We start from the raw sequence: 19,885 nt of genomic DNA on the forward strand, positions 1-19,885 counted from the left end.
GCCTGCAGAGTTCAAGGGCTGCTATTTAAAATCTGCAAATATATTTTCATAATAAGGTGGTGGATTTTTGGATCTGTGTTATTAAAGTCCAAATAAAACTCCAAAGCCCATCCAAGCTCCTGGGAGAGGGAAGATTTATCGGCTCCCACCCTCTTCCTTAGGCAGGGTCCTGTGTGTGCCAAGCCTCACTTTTTATGTATTGCGGTGTTTCCCAAATTGCCTTTTTCCATCCTTCGGAATCTTGCTTCCAGCCTTTACTTTTCTACGCTGACCCAGACTGGCTGCTTCCTGTGGGTTCTGATACTGAGCCTAGTGACTTCCGCCCTTGGACTAAGGCAAGCAGGGCCTAGGGTCTTGGCTTACCACATACAGCAGCAGCCTGGCCTGTTTGGCAAAGACCTACTGAGGGCCCTGATGAGTGTGCTGGTCCCTGGGGACCAGCACACAGCCTCTGACTTCAACTAGGAAAGGAGACAATACACAAATAAACTGATAGTCCTTCCACTGCAGTGTGAGTCCTGCCCCGAGGAGACAAATCCTCTTAAGACCAAGACAGCAGGACAGGCCGAGGTCAGTCATAACTCAGAGAACCAAGGACATAGTTGAAGGAGAATTATCTTTGGGCTTAAGTAGAAATTGGATGTGACAGAAGTACAGTAACATTGGTTTTCTCTCACGGTTCTTTAAGTTAGAGTAAGAATAATGAGGGCTTCAATGACCCTAGTGCTGATTACATGTCAGGCCTCATCTTAGCAGGATTGTAAAAGATGACAGCCGTATCTCGGGTGACCTAAGTCAGGAATCCAAAGCTGTAAGGCACAGTGCTGTGCTCAAGGACGCACCGTTGTGTGGGGCCCCAGTGCTAGCACCTCTGTGCCTCGGTAGCCTCCCCACCATTCAGGCTTCCCGGGCCTTCACACTCCCCAACACCCTGTCCCCCGCAGGGCCCTCAGCTCTAAGGCTTGCCAAGTGAGCAGTTGCCTTCTGAAGTTTGACTGAGGGATCTGCCCACCAACACCCCACATCCTAAAGACAGCTCACTGCCCTGTGCATGGGCTAAGGGTGCTCTTTCTAGATGGCAGCCTGTGCTTCTGAAAGCATCTTGGCCTCCTTACTCCTGTGACTAACCCCCAACCCCCAACCTCCACCCAGGGCACGTCTATGGTCAGAGTGCTCAGAAGGTTGGAGAACTCACTAGCCAGGTACCTCATGAGCAGGTGGCCACTGTCAATGTCATGGAGCACAGCTGTGTTTATGGCCCTGCTTGTTTGGGCAGGCTTGGTCACTGCCCCTAGCTTATTTTACATTGCCCTGAGACCCCCAGGATTGTTGGTAATCAACCCCATACCAAGTTTGGGGACACTAAGGAGGAGGAATGGACCATTCTAGACTGTGGATGCTAAGAACATAGAAGGTTCTCCATGAGCTCAGAGGGAGGCTGCCCAGCACATGAGTAGGACCAGGCTCAATGGAGGGAGTCCCAAAGGGAAAGGCACCAGAGACCCAGATAGAGCTGCCGAACCTGGAAATGGCCTGTTGTGTGGGTAGTTGGTACCCCAGGCCACCCCTAGTCCAACTGTCATATCCAACAGTCTGTCCTCACCCTCCACCCCATCTTCCCTGCCTGAATCCTGCAATGTTTTTCTATCACCATCATGGCTCTGCCCCAGTTCACTGATGGGGACATGGAGGCTCAGAATGGTCATTGCCACAGACCAGAAGGACACACTTGTAGAATCCATTTTTACTGACAGCAGCGGTTCTCTCCCCCACTCAGTTGCTTCCACTTAGAGCTGAGGTCTCCGGAGTGAGCAGCTGGCATGGTGAGCCACATGGCCAGCGTGGAAGAGGAGGCTTTATTGTTGGAAACACAGGCTTTAGGAAGAAGGGAGCATCGATCCTGGGGAGACTGTGGCAGATCTGTGTCAAGGTTGTATTACTGCCTGGCTCTCTATCCATCCAGGATGACCTTCATGTCTGTGGATCTCCACTTACCTGCTGACCGTCTCTGCCAGCTCGCTGACTTCATTTTCTGGGTTTTATTCTTTCATGGCACTCACAGTGGAACTCATGTGACTGGCCTGCTCGCCCCCATCATCATGCCGGCTGCTGTTGTTTGTCTCATGACCCACCTAGAACTTGCCAGAGTCAGCCATGTAGGGAGGTTGCTCAGGAGAACTCAAGCAAATGGTAAAACCAGAGAAACAGCATGCTTGTGTCAGAGGAGAGTGGCCTCAGGATTGGGACATTCTGTGCCAGGCATGCTTTAGCCACTTGGCACCTGTGTGTGTGTGTGTGTGTGTGTGTGTGTGTGTGTGTGTGTGTGTGTGTGCGCGCGCGCCTACCTTTGCTGGTTTCCTGGGCAGAAGTGCCTTCTTCCCTTGGTTCAGGCGTGTTTCTTTGGAACTGAAATTGAAATGTTTGCATCTCTTCATGCACTTTCAAGTTCTCTCTCTCTCTCTCTCTCTCTCTCTCTCTCTCTCTCTCTCTCTCTCTCTCTTTTTTGGTTTTTTGAGACAGGGTTTTACTGTATAACTGTCCTGCTGCCCTGGAACTTGCTCTGTTGACCATGCTAGCCTCCAGTTCACAGAGATCCAGCTATCTCTGCTTCCCAAGTGCTGTGCTTGGATTAAAGGAGTGTGCCACCACCGCTCCGCTCAAGTTTACTCCTTGAATTTTTGCCAGTCTCTCTCTCTCTCTTTTTTAAATTGAGGGTTGAGAAGGTGATCTTGCCTGAAGAAAAGAATCACCTACAGCCAATGACTTGGGAATGCTTTCCCCATTGCCCCATGATAGCTATTGTGAACACCCCTGCATTACCCTGGATACCCTGAACGCTGAACACATTGAAGTTGGGCTTGCCGGCCTGGGCAGAGTTCATGTAACCTACTGTTGTGAGCCAGACAAACTGGGTCCACTTGTCTTTTATCACCTGCTGGGGAGAATGACCTGACCAAGGCAGACAGACAGACAGACAGCTGGGCATATTCCCTTCTCTCCTTTAGCCATTTCCCCCATTCAGAGGGAACCAAGAACCCTTACCCAGTACCTAGCCATTAGCGCCAAAGCTCACCCAACTCCCTCGGATTTTCCATCCCATGACTTCATGTCCCTCACCCTATCCAGTCCACATCTTCCCAATGGCAACAGGAGCAGGGGCAGAGGTATGGCTGAAGAGTGAGCCAAGGCTATGAGAGGGAGACCTTTGCCAGCTCCCCGCCCTGCTCCGAGGGGAGGTGCCAGCTGCGGTGCCCCAGGCTCCCGCCACAGTCCGCCAGGCTCTGCTTGCCATATGCTTGGAGATGAGCCTGGAGCAGCGAGCAGGCTGGCCCAGCAGGGTTTTGGCACCTGGGCACAGGAGGCAGAGTAGGGGGGCCAGCTACCCAAGGTGGAGGAGAGGCCTGAAGGGGCCCAGCCTGTGGGGCACCGCTTGGCTCTTAGCTATGGGTTGGTCAGGAGAGCAGGTGGGAAGAATGAAAAGGAGGTAGGCTGCTCCCAAGAGGGGCTGGGATGCCAGCCAGCAGGGATGAGCCTTTGCAGGCTGGGCAGATGGCCCCTTCTGGGTCCCAGCAGCCCTCCCCTGGACTGATAATGTACAAGTGGAGATCAGGTGGCACCTGGGTCCAACCCTGGAAGCCCTTGTCTTTGGTGGGGGAAGAGAGCCTGGAGGAAGGAGCACCTTGGAGCAGGTGCCCCTAAAGATCTGCCAGTGTTACCTGACAACTCAGCCAAAGATCCATAGGAGTGAGATGGTGGGCGCTCAGACCACTAGGTAGAGTGCATGCGTGTTTGTAGGATCTCCTGTGTCTGGTCCAGGTCTGGCATGGCAGCTTTTGTATGAAGGTTGAGACATGGGAAACTGCAGTGCTGTTTCTTCACATTGTGAGATGATCAATCTCAGTGGTGTTTTCTTTTTTTGTTTGTTTGTTTGTTTTCTTTCTTTTTTATGTAGTCTGTCATTTAATAATGTTCCATCTTTTTCTGTTCCTAAATGAATCAAGTAGCATGAAATGGCTATGTCTATCACAGGCTCACATGGCCATGTCTGTGAACCGGGCTCATTCTAGACATACTCTGTCTATTCAGTTTGGTCATTTCAATTCTCCTGAAAATATGCATTTCATTCAGATTCCAGGATTTTCGCCTGGAGTCATTGTACAATAGCCTTCTAATTCACAACATTTCTTTAGGTCATGGTTTTCTCATTCTTCTTAGTCTGTCTGTTTTCTTTCTTTTATTCATAATTAGACATGACAATGTTTTGTCTGGTCTTTTTTTTTTAAGTTTGTTTGGAGGCATTTCAAAGAATCAAGCTTTGAGTATATTTGTAATTTTAAGCCCCCCCCCATTCTACTTATTTCTGCTTCTGCTGTTAATAATTCTCCCTCTCTCTTTGAGTTTTGTCTTACTTATTTTTTTTAAAGTTTCTAGGGCTGAGTCTCATTTACTTGTTTTGATCCTTCCTTCCGTCATAACAAGTAGTATTAATTATACTGTGGTCAGGAAGTGTAGCCTATACAATTTCAGCCTCTCAGAATTAATTTAACATTTCTCTATTTATATGTGTGTTTGTGTCTGCCTGTCTCACTGCTTAATATAATTCAGTGAAATCTTATTACACATATAAAACAATCAAAACACTTTTACATTTGTTTATTGTGTGCATCTGTGTGGGTATAGGTGTGTCATGATGCACGTGTAGAGGTCACAGTACACCTTGTAGGAGTTGGTTCTCTCCTTCCAGTGTGTGGGTTCTCAGGATTGAACTCAGGTTGTCAGGCTTGGCTGTAATCTTCTTTACCCTGAGCCATCTTGCTGACCCCATAAAATGACTTTACTTGGTAACCTTTTAAAACACATTTTTGGCATTTTTGTTTTGAACCTTGCCCTTTCTGATATTAACATTTCCCATTCTTGGCTCATTTTTGTTTGTTTGTATTTGCTGATATACAAAACCTTTGTCCCCATTTAAATTGTCTTTGAAATTTTCTCTTACATCCTTGTATATAAGTGACCCTTCTTGTCAGCATTACAAAGAACCTGACAAAACAACTTGGAGGAAGGATTTATTTTGGCTCAGGATTTCAGTGGGGTCTGTCATCAAGGTGTGGTAAGTGGTTGTGAGCTGTCGATGTGGGTACTGAGAACTTCAGCACATGTAACCCGTGTGTATAGCCATCACTTCCTAGTTGGTTCTAAATGCAGTTAAACTGACAATGAAGAGTAGCTGGAAACATGCCTTTAATCCCAGCACTTGGGAGGCAGAGGCAGGCAGATCTCCATGAGTTTCAGGCTGGCCCTGGTCTACAGAGCGAGTTCCAGGACAGAGTCCAAAGTCACAGAGAAACCTGTCTCAAAATCCCCCTCCCAAAAAAGACAACAAAGAGTAACTGTCAGCACCTTCTTAAGCAATAGTTGAGTATTGAAAAGAGTGATAAATACTTTGCTTTCATTATTTTATTGTCAAATAGTTGGTTTGTGTGTGTCTGCGTGTGTGTGTGTGTGTGTGGTTTTTTTTGTTGTTGTTGTTGTTGTTTAGTTTTTATTTCGTGTGCATTGGTGTCAGGTCCCTTGGAACTGGAATTACAGACAGTTGTGAGCTGCCATGTGGATGCTGGATATCGAACTCTGGTCCTCTGGAACAATAATCAGTGCTCTTAATCACTAAGCCATCTCTCCAACCCTATGATTTTTAAAACGCTTTTTATAAAAGTTACACCAAACATATCTTATCTACTCCTCTTTTATGATCTTAATGTATCAAAAATGCCTTCTTATACTTTCTATTTTCTCTGGCTTATCTTTTGACACAATTTAATTTGTAATTTATTTCTTGAGTTCTCTGGCATTTTGTGGTATTTCAAAAGAGTATCTTATTTGGTAGAGTCAAGCATGAAATAACATCTTTGACATTTTTATTTAAGCAGTTTGATTCCATGCCTTTTTCTACTGGTTTTTGCTAATATGACCCAAAATTTCAACTAAATTCTTATAATCAGATATTCTTAATGTTCCTTTGTAAACATTTTAACAGTTTTGATATTTGCCTTTAAGTTTTAGAATCAAATTTCAAACTTTTATGTTTAATGACTTCAGGGGACACGTGTTTATAGCATTAACTTTTCTTCTCTCAAAGTCCTCATATTTAAATTTATTTTATAAGTGATTGGATGGCAAATACTGAATTATTTTCTGAGCTTTACACATTTGAGAATGCCTTGGGGTATGTGTGTGGGGGTGGGGGCTAGTGTGTATGAGAAGACTATCCAACTAGATAGAAAACTCTGTTGGAAGTTTCCTCCCCGAAGACATTATAGCCATTACTAAGTAATCGTCTGCCCATTTCTTTTTATTGTTGTTTTTCAATCTGCATGTATATTTTTCTTATTGTGTCATTTACTATATACAACAAAGAGATAACTGGGTGTTTGCCTGTTTTCCTTGCTTTTGAAAAAAAAAAGAATGCCTAGAACCCTTTCCTTCTGCACCTGTGGTTCTGTTCTGGCCTCAGAAGTCCTACCCTTGATTCTTGTTTCTACTTTTCTTTGATCTCTGCTGAAGCCCAGTCACATGTCAACTCTCCACTGTCTTGTGTATCTCCTTACCCTCTCCGGTCTTCCCATCTTTAGCCTTTCCCTCAAGTATGGAGAGTTTCTGTATGCTGAATCGCTTTCTACAGTTTCATTCTCCCTGCTGCTTCAGAAGTGAGTTTTAATTGTGCTACTGTGTTTCTGAGTTACTTTAGCTTTTATTTTCCCAACTCTTACGCGCCTTGTTAGGCCTTGTTTCTTCCCCAGTTTCATAGAAGCTGTCTTTTTTAGAAGTCCGTAGACCTGTTCTACCCATTATAAGTGATTGCTTCTGAGCTGCTGTGGGAGAGGTGAGTAGATGTGAGGGTTTAATGGCCATCTCATATTTATGGTTTGGCCCTTTGCAGATCCCTGCGTAGCCCTGGTGGCTGGATTCCTCATGTCAGACGGGTGGAGCTCTGTTCCGTTGCTACCTGGCCTTTAGTGGGACTCATTTCTGCTCTGTGGGGTTGGCATCTTCTCCTGTCGCCATGCCTTTTCTGATTCTTGGCATCCATGATTTAGATAAAATGCAAGTTCGGAGAGGCAGTACAAATGGCTTGCTGTCCTGCCCTCCTTAAACTTCCTTCCGCTCCCTGCCCATGCTTCCTATCCATTTGTTTTCTGCTCATTGTCTTGCTATTATCTCCCCCTCCTCTTCCAACTCCTTCTCTTCCTCCTCCTTTTTTTGTGATCTTTCTTTTCATCAGACAAAGAACTGTTTCTGGAGGTAAAACCCAGTTAGGCTTTGCCTCATCCACCACCATCTGCCTTTAATTAATTGAGATTGCTCCCAGATTCCGGCACTGGGTCATCTATCAGTTTCATTCTTGGCCTTAGTGTGAATTTTCATTTTTTTTTTCACTGTCTTTATAGCTGTTTTGGAACAAAACAAGGAGAGGCCCTGAAAGTGACTGCCAAGTAGACACCATGTTGCTGGAGTCAGGTCTGGGCTTTCAGCTGGGATTTGTCTCTGTAGTTGTGTGTGATGGAAATGAAGGAAACAACGACAAGGCCATTTTCCTTACCCAGGGACCACTTGTCCAGTGACCTCAGTGATCTGGACCCAATGTGAAGTCCATAGACAGTATTTTAATTGGGCATCATGCCTCCCTCATGCAAAACTGACACACCCAATAATGTCCTCTCCACCTGGGTTGTTGCATGGGTATGCCTTCCTGAGCCTGTATGTAAGACTCGAGGCATTATGACTTCTTCCTGATTGGAAATGAGAGCACTCACTTGGGCCAACAATTTCACAAAAACTTACACTAAAGCTCCAAGTGGACTCTAAGCAAGCTGACCCTGCAGTGACGTCATTTGGCTCCACTTGCATTTCAGTTTACCTCCCTAAGTGGAGAGCGCAGTGCAGGAAACTGACCAGACCTGCTTGCAAACACCAGGACATATGTACAACCCGGGTTCATCCATGGAGTGGCTGCAGCAAGTGTGACGGTGCACATACTTGGCACAGATGTTCCCAAATAGGAAGGGTTGCCACGATGAATGATGGTAGTGGATGCCTGTGATGGGGCTGCTCCTTTCCTGCCTTCACTTTGGGCATTGCTATACAGAGTGAAGAGTCCACACTGTCTGGAGAGCCTGGCTCTTGCACTCCAAAGTCTTCCTACCCCAGAAACCAGTCACCTGCTCAGCTGGCACTGTCCCTGGGCAAGGCCATCTTGAGGTAGCTACAAAGGGGCAGGCCACAAGGCAAGGAGGAAGAGGCCATGATTTTCTTCCATTTCTTGAAACTGGTTCCTGAATTTTGGCCCCAACAGGCTGGCCCCCAGTTGTGGAATTTGGGCCATGGCTCCCGATGGGTGGGATGGAGTTGCCCTAGTTAAGGGAGGCATGGGTCAGGACATCCAGTGCCTTGAGAGAAGAGCTGCTTGCTGTGGTTAGAGACAGGCTCTGGGGCTCTGGGGGAGATGGCCACTGAATATCCCCTGAAGATCCTGGCCACAGGCTGGTGACAGACAGTAGTGGAGGTCACCTGTCCTCACACACATCATTCCTTTCTCCCATGTATGTAGCTCACCTAACTCTGAGCCTGAGTTCTATTACCTACCCAATGGGAATAACATGGTTACATGAGACCAACTGTTAGACTTGTGGGGAGGTGCAGTGTGTACAATGATGTGGGTTGGGCAGGTGGCTGGTGGTTTCCCATCAGGCTATCTATGATACAGAGCTCATGAAGAGGTTACATCACCTTGTTTCCAAGAAGCAGAAATTGCTGGCAGGAAAGCGAAAGGTTAGGCTGCATTTGGGGTTGGGGTCAACAGAGCCACTGTAGGAGAAGTAAACTTTGCATCTACCGCTTGCCTGGCTCTCTTAGAATCTGGAACCCTCAAAGCTGTGGCCGGCAGGTATGGCCAGCAGCCAGCGGCCAGTAGGCCTGCCTCTCAGCGGTGGGGCCCATTAGGGCTAAACTCTTTTTGTGGGCATTTTCGTTGCACACTTCACTAGAGTGGACACCAAAGATGTTTTTGAAATGTTTCATGGGCTGCTAATTTCCCCTGTGACCTCTTTTGTTGGGGCCTAACCCCAGCCAGAGGCTTCATGCCATGAAAGCCAGCGACTGACACAGACCCAGCAGCCTCTGGGGTCTCTGGCTGCTTTAATCAGGTTCTAGTTGAATCTTAGGACAGAAGGAATTGGTGTGGCACTCTGAATCCCTGGGTAGCACCATACAGTGGCCCCCAAGGCTCTTGTGGAGGCTGAAATAGTCTACCAGGCTAAGGAAAGAGAGGTGGCCTTTGTCCCACTGGCCTATTTAGAAAGCCAGCCTGTCCTGAATGGGCCACCCGCTTAGCCTAGCCCATGGATACCACTGGGTATCTAGGGAGGTGGCCCACTCGGCCATCAGCCCATTCTTTAGTGGCCTAATGAGTTTCTGTCCATGTCCTCCCCTGCAGACTGTGACTCCTATTGCAAGGCCTCCAAAGGGAAGCTGAAGATGAACATGAAGAAATACTGCAGGAAGGACTATGGTGAGTGTGCCGGGCTTCTCTGGGGTGGCTTGCAAATGGCTCGTGTCACAGAGTCCCTGGGATCCATGAAATCTCATGCCCAAGAATACCTTGTCTCTTGATAAGCCACAGAGAGCCTGGATCTTTCCAATTGCCCTGGACAGGACTGTCCTTGAGAAATAAAGGAAGCACTTACCTCCTTCAGGCTGGGGTGGTGGCTACAGGAGGATCTCACATCTCAGGTCCAGCCCGCATCTCTGCCAGAGACAGAGAGAGGCAGGTCCCAGAGTGGCCCCTCCCAGAGTCTGTGGGCTGAGAACCTGTGGCTTCAGTACTCTCCCAGGCTTTGGCCTTGAAGCCTGATCCTTTGCTCCTGGCAAAGCAGAAGGCCTGGTGCGGTCAGGAGTGTGAGGGCTAACTTACTGCTCCCACCCCCATAGCCAGCACTGGGCCAGGAATGGGACAGGCCTGCTTGAGGAGGAGTGGGCGGGGTCATGTGGAGCTATCTCTGATCCACAGTGTCTATTCTGGTCTGTTCTGGTCTTTAGACAGAAAGGGGAAAACACTAAAGTTACTCACGTGGATCCCATGCTCCACCTAATTCTTTTGGACTTGGTTTTGCTCTTCTCCATATAATTAATATTCCAGGGTCACCCTGGCCTGTGACAGTGCCCTGTCTACACCAGGTTAACGATGACATTCCTTCACGGATTTAAGACTGGGGCTTCCCTGACCCCAAATTCAGCGGAGTCAGCAGGAGGTGTTCTTGGCTAGGGAAGGGTTGGGTATGGCCTCCTGGCTCCACATTGGCCTCTCTTTTCTGGTACACCTTCTCAGGGCTGACACGACCTGAATGTCCCATGCCCACAGTGTCACTGCCTGGCTCTGCTTTCCTCCTTCCCCAGCAGCCCTGGGAGGTTCTGGGTTAGGCTGTTTTCCATTTCCCTGACAAAATATCTGAGGTATATTTTTGGCTCATGGTTTCTGATGTTCAAGAGCATGGCACCTGCATCCACTTGGCTTCTAGTGAGGGTCCTGTGCTGTGTCAGCTCATGGTAGAATGGGGACTCAAGGAGCCAGCTGTGTTGCACAACCTGCTCTAACGATCCTAACTACCTTTCATGGGGACCTTCATGAGCATGGACCCCTCTGGACCCAACATACCCCCAGAGGGCCCTCCCACCTGTCAGCACTCTTATGCTGGGGCTGTTACACGCCATAGAGGTTCTGGTAGAGACATAACATGTTCTAAGCACTGCAGCGGTTTCTGGCTCCAGGGCTACCCTTATGCAATAAGGTCATTTGAAGTAAGGGTAGTCCCCTCAGTGTAGCTCAGTGTCTACTGTGGGGTCACATAAGTTCCACAGAGGGCTCAGAAGAGCCAGGCACCATGGGATATGGAGGGCCTCAGGGAGTCTGGTCTGAGAAGGTAGTAAGTGGTAGACCATAATGTGGGGTGGTGGGCAGGTGAGTACTGCAGGGGGTTGCTTGCTGAGACTGGGAAAGGCCTCTCATTGGACTTCGCAGAGCTGTGGGAATCTTCCATGATGTACCCTTGGTTGGCCCACACAGCCTGGGTGAAGTGTGTCTAGGTGGCCCTCCTGCACTTGGAATATCTGACCAGTCCAGGGAGAATATGGATTGGAGGACAGGAGAGAATGTACCTAGAAACAGACGAGGGGAGGCCAGGCCAAGGGAGCTGGCTCAGAGGCTGCCTAATCCCTGCTTGCTTGCCTACTGACACTTCGGCAGGGGGCCAATTAGGAAACACGTTTCCTTCATATTCAGGGCACTTGGATGTTCCAGAAGCTGCTAATTAGAACCCAGGTTTTGCCACCCCTGCTGAGAGAAGAGCCCTTTCTACCCCTGGCCCCACCAAGTGAGGCTTGACCTGGGGCAGCTGGAGAACTGTCTTTCAGTCTCCACTAACCCTGGGTGATAGCCAGTAGGCAGAAACCTCCAACATGAGGAGGCCTGTGGGAAGAGCCTGGCTGGGCAGCCCAAGGTGTGTCAGACCAAGCTTGGGTGGGTAGACACCAGGCAAGGCAAGAAAAACCAGTGATCAGGAGAGCCCAGTGATGGCCTGAGCAGGATGCTGGCCCCATCTAGAGAGACCCCCCCCCCGTGGGGAAGATGGTTCATTCCTTTCATCAGTCTAGGCTTCCCTTTCCTCAGATCAAGGGGACAGGATATCCAGGTGCTTAGGCACTGTGTCTAAGGGGACATTAGCCCATGGAGATCAGGTCATCCATCACCTGTCCCCACCTCAGTCCTCTGTTGCCCTCTAGGGGAATCTGGCTCACCTTACAGATGCTCACAAGTCAGGGCCAAGCCAAGTGTAGAGCCACAGCCTCGAAGACCGCTGTTAGTGTGTGTGTGTACACACATGTTTCCCTTCACCACCACGACAGCATCCCCCTGCCAGCCCAGCCATAGAGGAAGCAAATCTGTCTGGAGCTGCCTACCCTGAGACTCCTTCACTTGCTCTAGAGATCTCTGCCCCTGAAGTCAAGGGCTCTGGCCTACTTGACCTTGGCTGTGGCCCTCCACTTCCTGGGTGTCTCTTTTCCCTAGTTCCTCTGCTTCTTGGGGAAAAATTCCTCTGACTTGTACTCCTCCTTTAACTTTGTACTGTGTCCCCCACTGCATTGAGCTGCTTCTCACGGACACCTCCCACAAAGCAGGGATCCCTAGTAGTGGGAAAAGTAGGGTCTGAGAATCAGGAGGGCAGGGATGCTGGGTACTAGCGGGTAGAGAGGTGGCGGGGTGGGGGTGGGGGTAGATCGGAATTGGCCTGCTGGGCTGCTTACATCTGTGTGTGGAAACCACTGTGACCCACTGAGGGTGATGCCTGTCCCCTAGCAGCTGCCCAGGGAGCCCAAGTATCCTCTTCCTTCTCTCTGGGATGCACATCAGCTCTTCTTGTGAAAGGTGAGATCATCATCTTCTTGCCAATTCTTGGAAAAGTGCTCCATTCCCAGAAATGTTTATTAGTCACCCCCTTGTTGAAAGACATTTTGGCACTACCAGATGGAAAACTGAAGATGCCTTCACACGAGCTTCAAGTATTCCACCTGACAGCCTATGCCATGGTTTCAGAGGACACAGCTTGAGAGAAAGTGCTGTGGGCAGGCATCTTGGCCCAGGTGGCTTGAGCCGAGGGAGACCTCTGGTGTATCTCAGCATGACTTAGTGCCTAGGAACCTCTGGAGTCAGTGAAAATGTAGTAGGGTGAGGATAGCTGAGCCAGGACTGGGCTCCCCTGCTGGCCCCTGGGACTACATGCCAGCCCTGCCTCACCCTTACCCTAGTACTCAGCAGCCACACGGGAGGGAGGGCGGAGTTCTTACTCCTGTGGTTCAAGAAGACCCAGTGGGGTAAATCCTGGTTTCGGGTGCTCTGGGGCCCCAGGCCTGAGCTTTGTCCTTCCCCGTGCTGGTGATTTAGCCTTCGGCAACCTAGAAGAGACATAACAACCCTTACAGGGCTCACAAATTCATATCCTAGTGGAATGCTGACTCTCAGCTCCAGATCAGACCTGGAAGAAAAGCCACAAGAACATCTTGATGGGCAAGGAAGAAGGCCCCATTCCCATGGTGGGGAGCCCCTGAGCTGGTGGGCAGAGATGACAACCGTAGTGAGGGATGATTGATAGTGACGATGGTGGAAGAGATGGAGGAAGGCTGTGAGGAGATGGATTTGTGGTAGTGAGCAGGGAAGATGCAGATGTGGATGTGAGTGGATTACTGGGTACTGAAATGGACTGGATGGTTGGTCGCAGTAACAGTACTATCATGGTAGAAGTTCTGCTTTGAACAATAGGGCCCCAGGGCTAGCCCAACTTTTGTCTCATGGGTCAGACGGGGAAGAAGGGACTGGGGTCTCCTGGCTGTGGACAAGGAGTTTTGCCACCTCATTGAGCATTCTCTCTTCTTCTCGGTGACCCTGGGATCTAGTGTTCCTCAGCAGCCATGTCATGGAGATGAGCTTCCTGCATCTATGCCAGTGACACTGGCTATAGGCATAGGTATTAGAGTGCACCAGGGCTGCTGGTAGTGATTTCTGGAAAGAGCCATGTCACCTAGACATCCTCTGGTTGAGAGAATGGAGGCTTGCCGACCCTCCCTGGGGTCACTGGCCCCCTGAGGATCCTCCTGTTTCTTCAGCCAGATGTGAACCCCCGCCCCTCCTGAAGAGTGCCAACCACATATGGATGCCAGATGTGGGGTTGGATCTGTATGAGTCAGCCTGAGGTTGTGGAATGTGGGTGACCACCAGGTTGGACAGGGAAGGCCAGGCAGCCCCAGTGACAGCTGGACAGCAAAGGTTCTGTGCCCACAAGGAAGTGCCCCCCTGGGGAGCCAGGTGGGAGCGGGTGTAAGCAGGGTGACTCTGCAGCCCTTCCCAGCCTTGAGCTGGCCTCTTGCCACTGTCACTCCAGCCAATTCAGAAAGGGGAGATGGCTGTTCTGGGTGTGGGCAGCGCCAGGCCCTCATCTGCCTGTGTGCTGGTCTGTCTTGTTTTTTGCTCTTTGTGGTCTCCTGTGAGACATGGCTTTGGGTGGCTTAGAGAAACCACAGAGGTTATCTGGGAAAGGGTGTCTTTTCCTCGTTTTTACAGAGGTTCAGAGAGGATGGTCTAGTCTGAATCTAATGAGCCAGAACAGAGTTGGGGTAGGCATCCCAGGGATTGTAGGCTCTATTGCAAGGACCCCAGCATTTCAGTCTCTGGTCCTGGGCTTCCTTTCCAGCAGTCTTCATAGACACACCAGTTTCCCCTTACCAGTAGTCTCAGAGGATGCCCTCAAGCAGCCTTCAGGGTTTTGAGAAGCAGGACCTGAGGTTACCACACCTCCCAAGCTCTCACACTTAAACTGCTTAGTCCATGGAGACCAGCTCTGCTGCCAGTCAAGGCAGAGGTCTGTGTGTGTGTGTGTGTGTGTGTGTGTGTGTGTGTGTGTGTGTGTGAGTGAGTGAGCATGCAGCATGGCTAGCTTTGTATTATGACTCTTACAATAGGGCCTCAGGAACTTTTATCTCCTGAGAGAAGCAGGTTTGGAGGGTGGTTTAACTTTAAGGAACTCGTGGTGTTCAGAAGTCAAGCCCGTTATGAATGAGGCATGTTGGTTTTTATCCAGCATGGCACAGAACTCCAGATGTAGGTATCTTGGGGCAGCTTGGTAGTGCCATTCCAGCCAAGGCATCTGGGAAGATGGGGCTGCTCTTTGTTCTGGGACAGGATCCTCAAGGGGGAAATGGAAGTTAGCAACACTTATTTGAGGGGTGTCTGTGTGCACTCTTCTGTAGAGTGGGTATTAATCTGCTGTCCTAAGCTGTCCAGAAACCCCTGCAGCACTAGGCTTTTGGTGAATCCTGGAGGGAGCTGGGCCTGGACCTAATCCCACAGGAGAGGCTATTTGCCACCTCCTTTCCTTCAAAGGCTCGAGCCCATCTTCCCAAGACCTCTGGCCTGCGGATCACTCATCATCTACTCTCCCATAGGAAAGTTCTCAATTAGCAGCCAGCAGGTTTTGCTCTTTCCAGTGTCCCTCTGGATGTGGCTAATTGGGTAGGCTGGGGGTCTGGCCAGTGTGAGAGACAGGTTTGGGTGGGTGGAGAGGCTCAGGGGATCATTTAGGAGAGGCTCAGGGGATCATTTAAAGTGTTCTGAGGTGGGATGTCCTTCTGGCAACCCAGTTTATCCAGAGGTAGTTGGTAGTGGGGCAAGGGCCAGCAGGGTTTCTGTGCAGCCGAGGCCAGTCCTCCAGCTTCACACTTGTGGACCAGAGTGCAGTGGATGTCAAGGTTTGCATATGAAATGCCTGCCAAAGGTTGGAAATGTAGGAGGGAAGACCTTGTTGAAGTGCATCCTGAGGCTGTGCCCATGCAAACCACATCTTGTCCCCAGTCCCTGCTTGCTCTCTGCTTCCTGGCTGGCAGAAGCTAAGCAGCTGTGCTCAGCATGTTCTTGCCACCATGTTTGGCTTTACCATTGGGGCCTTGAGCACTGGAGCCCGCTGGGGACATGCACCACAACCTCCCAGCCTGTGGGCCCTGATAAAGTGTCTCCTCCAAGTTGATTGCATAGCTGTTTTGCCACAGTAACATAAAGGTCATTAACACAGTGGGTTGAGCCAGTTAGGCTACCTGTTGCTCAGGGCCAGGGCTAATGCCTTCCTCTAAGATGGTTCTCAGATGCTTACTCCAGGAGATGGTCTCGCCCCTCTCAAGAATGGAGTAGCAGGAGGCAGCAGCCAGGATTTCAAGGCTGTGTGGCTGGCTGCTGCGTCTCATCAGGGTGCATCCCCACCTTACTGATGAGCAGTAGGCAGGACCACTACTAGTCTCAGGATGTGTGTCAGCCCCAGACTGCATTCTCCACAGGAGCCACTCTCTCCATACAGAAGCCTGGGAGCAGGGCTCGCCACTGGCCTGGAAGTGCAGACAAGGCTGCATTTCATGGAAGCAAGCAGAGGCTCAGGCATGTTCTTCCCACCTGGAGATTTACAGGGCTTTTGGTTTTAATGGTTTCTGTGGGATAGGTGTCCTCCCCCATCTTTCCTGGCTGCAGTCTCTGAGGCAGAGGCGGGTGACAACCCTTCCTTTGCCCAACAGGAAAGTATAGGTAGGTAGGGAGGTGAGGGGAAGCAAGGGGCAGCCCTTAGGAGGGGCAGCTGTGGGTGGCCCCTAGGGCCCACTCTGAGCAGCCTATAAATCCTGGAAAGCTCTGGAAGGCAAGAGCTTCCCCCACAGAAGTGCTGGAGAGAGGAGGAGTAGCCTAGGGAAACAGTTGTTGCCTACTGAGTCTCTGGCCCAGCAGGTGGCTTCTGGTATGCTGGGCCTTCCTCTCTGTGGGCTCTCAGCCAGCCATGAATTAGCCAACAGAGGTGTCTGCCTTGTCTTAGGCCAGACCACTTTCCTAGAACCCAGCCTAGGTGGGGACCTTTGACCTGTGTGGGGCCATGAACTCTTGTTCTCTCCTGCCAATGCCTAGGCCTTGGAAGGCCTAGAACTCCTTGCAGGCCCTCATGGCCCTGGTCCAGAGCTGGAGTGGGGCAGGAAGGGAGGTGGGTTTTGAGTGAACTGGTTCTAGGAAGAGAACAGCCAGTTTCCCTATGGAGCTCAGAGGATGGCTAGGGCTCCCCATGCTTCATGGTGCCTTGAATGGCCTGGGAATTTCCCGGACAGTAGACCTTAGTGGAAGTCGAGGCCTTTGAGAAGGATGGCTGCTCCCTCACTTCCATGGTAGGACAAGCCTGGTACTGCAGCTAGGGATATGTGTAGGCAGCCGGCTGGATTCTGTACTCTGTGCCCAAGAGACATATGACTCCAAGGCACCCTGGCTGGCCTGGGCCTGACCCTTAGACATTCTTTTCTCCTGTGTGGCCTCCCACCCAGTCCCTACACCAGGAGAAGCACGGGGGACTTTATGCCAAGTCTGACTACCATAGGCCTGGCCCTCAGAGGCCTTCTCATCCCAAGCCACAGCTGGGCTCTGCCAAGGTACCAAACAGGTGCCCCTGCTAGCTGGAGCTGTAGGCTTAACTCAGGTAAGGGATGGTGGGCTTTATGGCTTACCCCGCCCTGGTGGCTGAGAAACATGCTTAGCATAGCATGGAAGTCCTTTCTGTGAACTGGGAGGCTGCCTCACCTGGCTACAAGGTGCTAAGTTCTGGGCTGCTGTAGAAGAGGGCTTGTCTAGGTTTTAGGCAGCCCCCCCCAAACCTACACCACCACCACCCCCCATTAGACTTTCTCTAAATGCCTCCTTAGAGATTAGATTTTTCTCTGTTGCATCCTGTGGCTGGTTCCTCCCCCAAGGAGCCCAGCTGGGGAAAGGGCTCTTAAGCCTCTGAGAGGGGTACCCATCTGCTCATGAGGGTGGAGCCCACATACTGCTGTCTTTTGAGCCTCCCCCCCACACACACACTCCTAATACTGACATCTGGGAGGGTCACCAATATGAAGATCAGAGCAGGGGTGTTAAGAGCCCTGTGTGGCCCCAAGACCGGTAGAGCTGCTGCTGAACTGTGCTCAGCCACCTGGTCACAAGCTATCAGATACACATATCTAGGTGCAGTCTGGAGACCTCAGTTATTCCTGATCAGAGGCAGCAGCCCTGCTGTGTGCCATGCAGCTGCCAGAGCTCATGCTCCCTAAGCGCACAGAGCAGCAGGTCTGTTTGAGGTCGCTGTTGCAGTGTGTATTTTGAATCTTTTCAGTGGTATGTGCACTGTGGGGACTTGGCCCATGTACTGCATGTGCAGCTCATACTTGGTGGGCTTTGTAATGTTCGGAGGCATTGCCAAGGGCAGCGGAAACGTGGATTTCTTCCAGCGTAATCACATGGATCCTACTGCCACCCTCCCCTGCCTCTGGGCCTATGCTGTCTCAGTCTGCAGCTAGGAAGGTCCCCACCACAAAAGAAGCTAGATCTGCTGGCTCACAAATGTCATTTCTTCAGCCTCTTCTTTCTTGAACACAGCATTGTGCAGTGAGGACCTTTGGGGCTCAGATGAAACAGGTCCTCTTGAGGTCTGTGTGAGTTGTTTCTAAGGAGTGGAGGTAGGAGCTGCCTGCCTTTCCAGAATAATTCACTCCGTGAGAGAGGTCTTGAGGTTATCAGAGATGCTCATCTTGGGGAATGTGCGGACCTAATCCAAGGCCAGACCTTGTCCAGCCAGCCCTTATCTTGGACTCTCTTCTGTAAAGCTTCCAAGCCTGTTTCTCAGCCTGAGGCCCAAGACCCTCTGTGTGCTGTAATCCCTTAAGGGCACTGGTTACTAGAATGGGGCCACCCTCATGACCTCATTATAACTACCCCAGAAAGGTCCTGTCTCTAGATCCAGTCATCTTTGGAAATACAGGGTGTGAGAGCTCCAGGAGAGGGACTTGGGGCATCAGTGCTCTGAGTCTGAGATTAGCTGCATCCCCAAGGATCCAACCAGAGGGACCTCCACACATACAGTCCACGTCTGACTGGACAACACTGGCTGGCTGAGGGTTGCCACACAGGGAAACTGCTGTGTCCCCAGAGAGGCTCATTCTGTATTCTGCACAGTCCCGGGAAAGGAAATCAGGGCTCTGGCGGTAACTCTCCAATCCCTTAGCTGAGGGGGCACTCAGTTGCCAGGGTGACCTCTGTGTGCAGAGTCACTTCACTAGGTTGGAGGGCTTCCCCACCCCCACCCTCAGAGTTCACACCGAGTGTTGAGTCCCTTGGTGACAAAAACATGGAAACGGTTGCCATGGCAGCCATTCTTTGGAGCCCTCAGACTGAAGTGCAAAGTTCAGGATGCCCAGGAACAGCTGAAATGAAAATATGGGAAAATTCAGTCTCCCCTCACCCCAGGAGGGTGGGCTGGAGAACCCAGTGCTCCTGTGACCTCACCTGTCTGCTTCCCCTGCCCTAGTGCCTTGGCCAGCCAGTGTGACCACAGGGAGGGACCCAGGAGGAGGTGACGAGCTGGGGGTTCCCTAGAGCCATGAAAGGGCTCAGTGCATTCAGTGGTAGGGTAATCTTCACTGTAGCTCAGGGAGTAACCTTTCCCTGCCATGTGGGATGATGTGTACAGGGTGTGGCATACAGGGTGAGCACAGGAAAGAGGTCCTAACTATGGGATGGAAAAGATGGCTGCTTCTGGTGAATGAGGCTGAGGAATGTCCTGGACTGCAGAGGGAGAATGGCTGTGTGTCCCTCTTTCTCTAGCAATCTCCAAGTAGCCTCTAAGATGGGCCACCCAAAGGGTCCTGCAGCCAGCAACATTTGGGAAGCCAAGGCATACACATGACCCATCACTTACAGGCTCCCCAAAGCCCTGTACCAAGGAAATTCTTGAATGGAACCTGGTGCTGTACCAACTTATTTGAATGAAGGTCCTCCTCCTTTCTTGTATGTGTATGTGCATGTGTGTATGTGCATGTGTGTAGGTCAGGAGTTAGGTTTGGGCGTCTTCCTTCTTTGTTCTCCACCTTTTGAGAGCCTCTAGCTCAACCTGAAACAGGCCAGGCCCCAAGGACCCACCTGCCTTCACACACACCCACACACCCCACACACACACCCGCTGCCCTTCCCAGCACTGGAATTGTAGGGGTGCTGGTGCTTTGTCCCTTGAGTTCTGAGCTCATGTCCCCACTGCTTGTCTGGCAAATACTTCACTAAGTGAGCTGCCTCCCAGCCTCTTCCTCGTCAACATTCCCTTCTGCTTTAAAAGGTCCTGTACTACTGTTCTCTAGCAGCATCTCCTCGCACACTAGACATTTATCTTCTGTCTTAGGGACCAGTAGCCTCGGCAGTCCTGGGGAGCATATGTGCAACGGAGGTCTCTGGGCTTCACCCAGT

At 50.6% G+C, this 19,885-nt stretch overlaps 1 protein-coding gene across 2 annotated transcripts in view; it reads left to right on the forward strand.

The window, feature by feature from the left end:
- Ntn1 (netrin 1) overlaps positions 1-19,885 on the forward strand; it is a 180,579-nt gene that overhangs the window by 156,061 nt on the left and 4,633 nt on the right. For both annotated transcript variants that reach the window (XM_051180346.1, XM_051180345.1), the window contains exon 6: positions 9,491-9,565. In XM_051180346.1, the coding sequence (XP_051036303.1) occupies positions 9,491-9,565 (75 nt within the window). The remainder of the gene's footprint in view (positions 1-9,490; positions 9,566-19,885) is intronic.

The sequence above is a fragment of the Phodopus roborovskii genome, unplaced genomic scaffold (genome assembly GCF_943737965.1).
Source record: "Phodopus roborovskii unplaced genomic scaffold, PHOROB, whole genome shotgun sequence".
NCBI classification, from domain to species: Eukaryota; Metazoa; Chordata; class Mammalia; order Rodentia; family Cricetidae; genus Phodopus; species Phodopus roborovskii.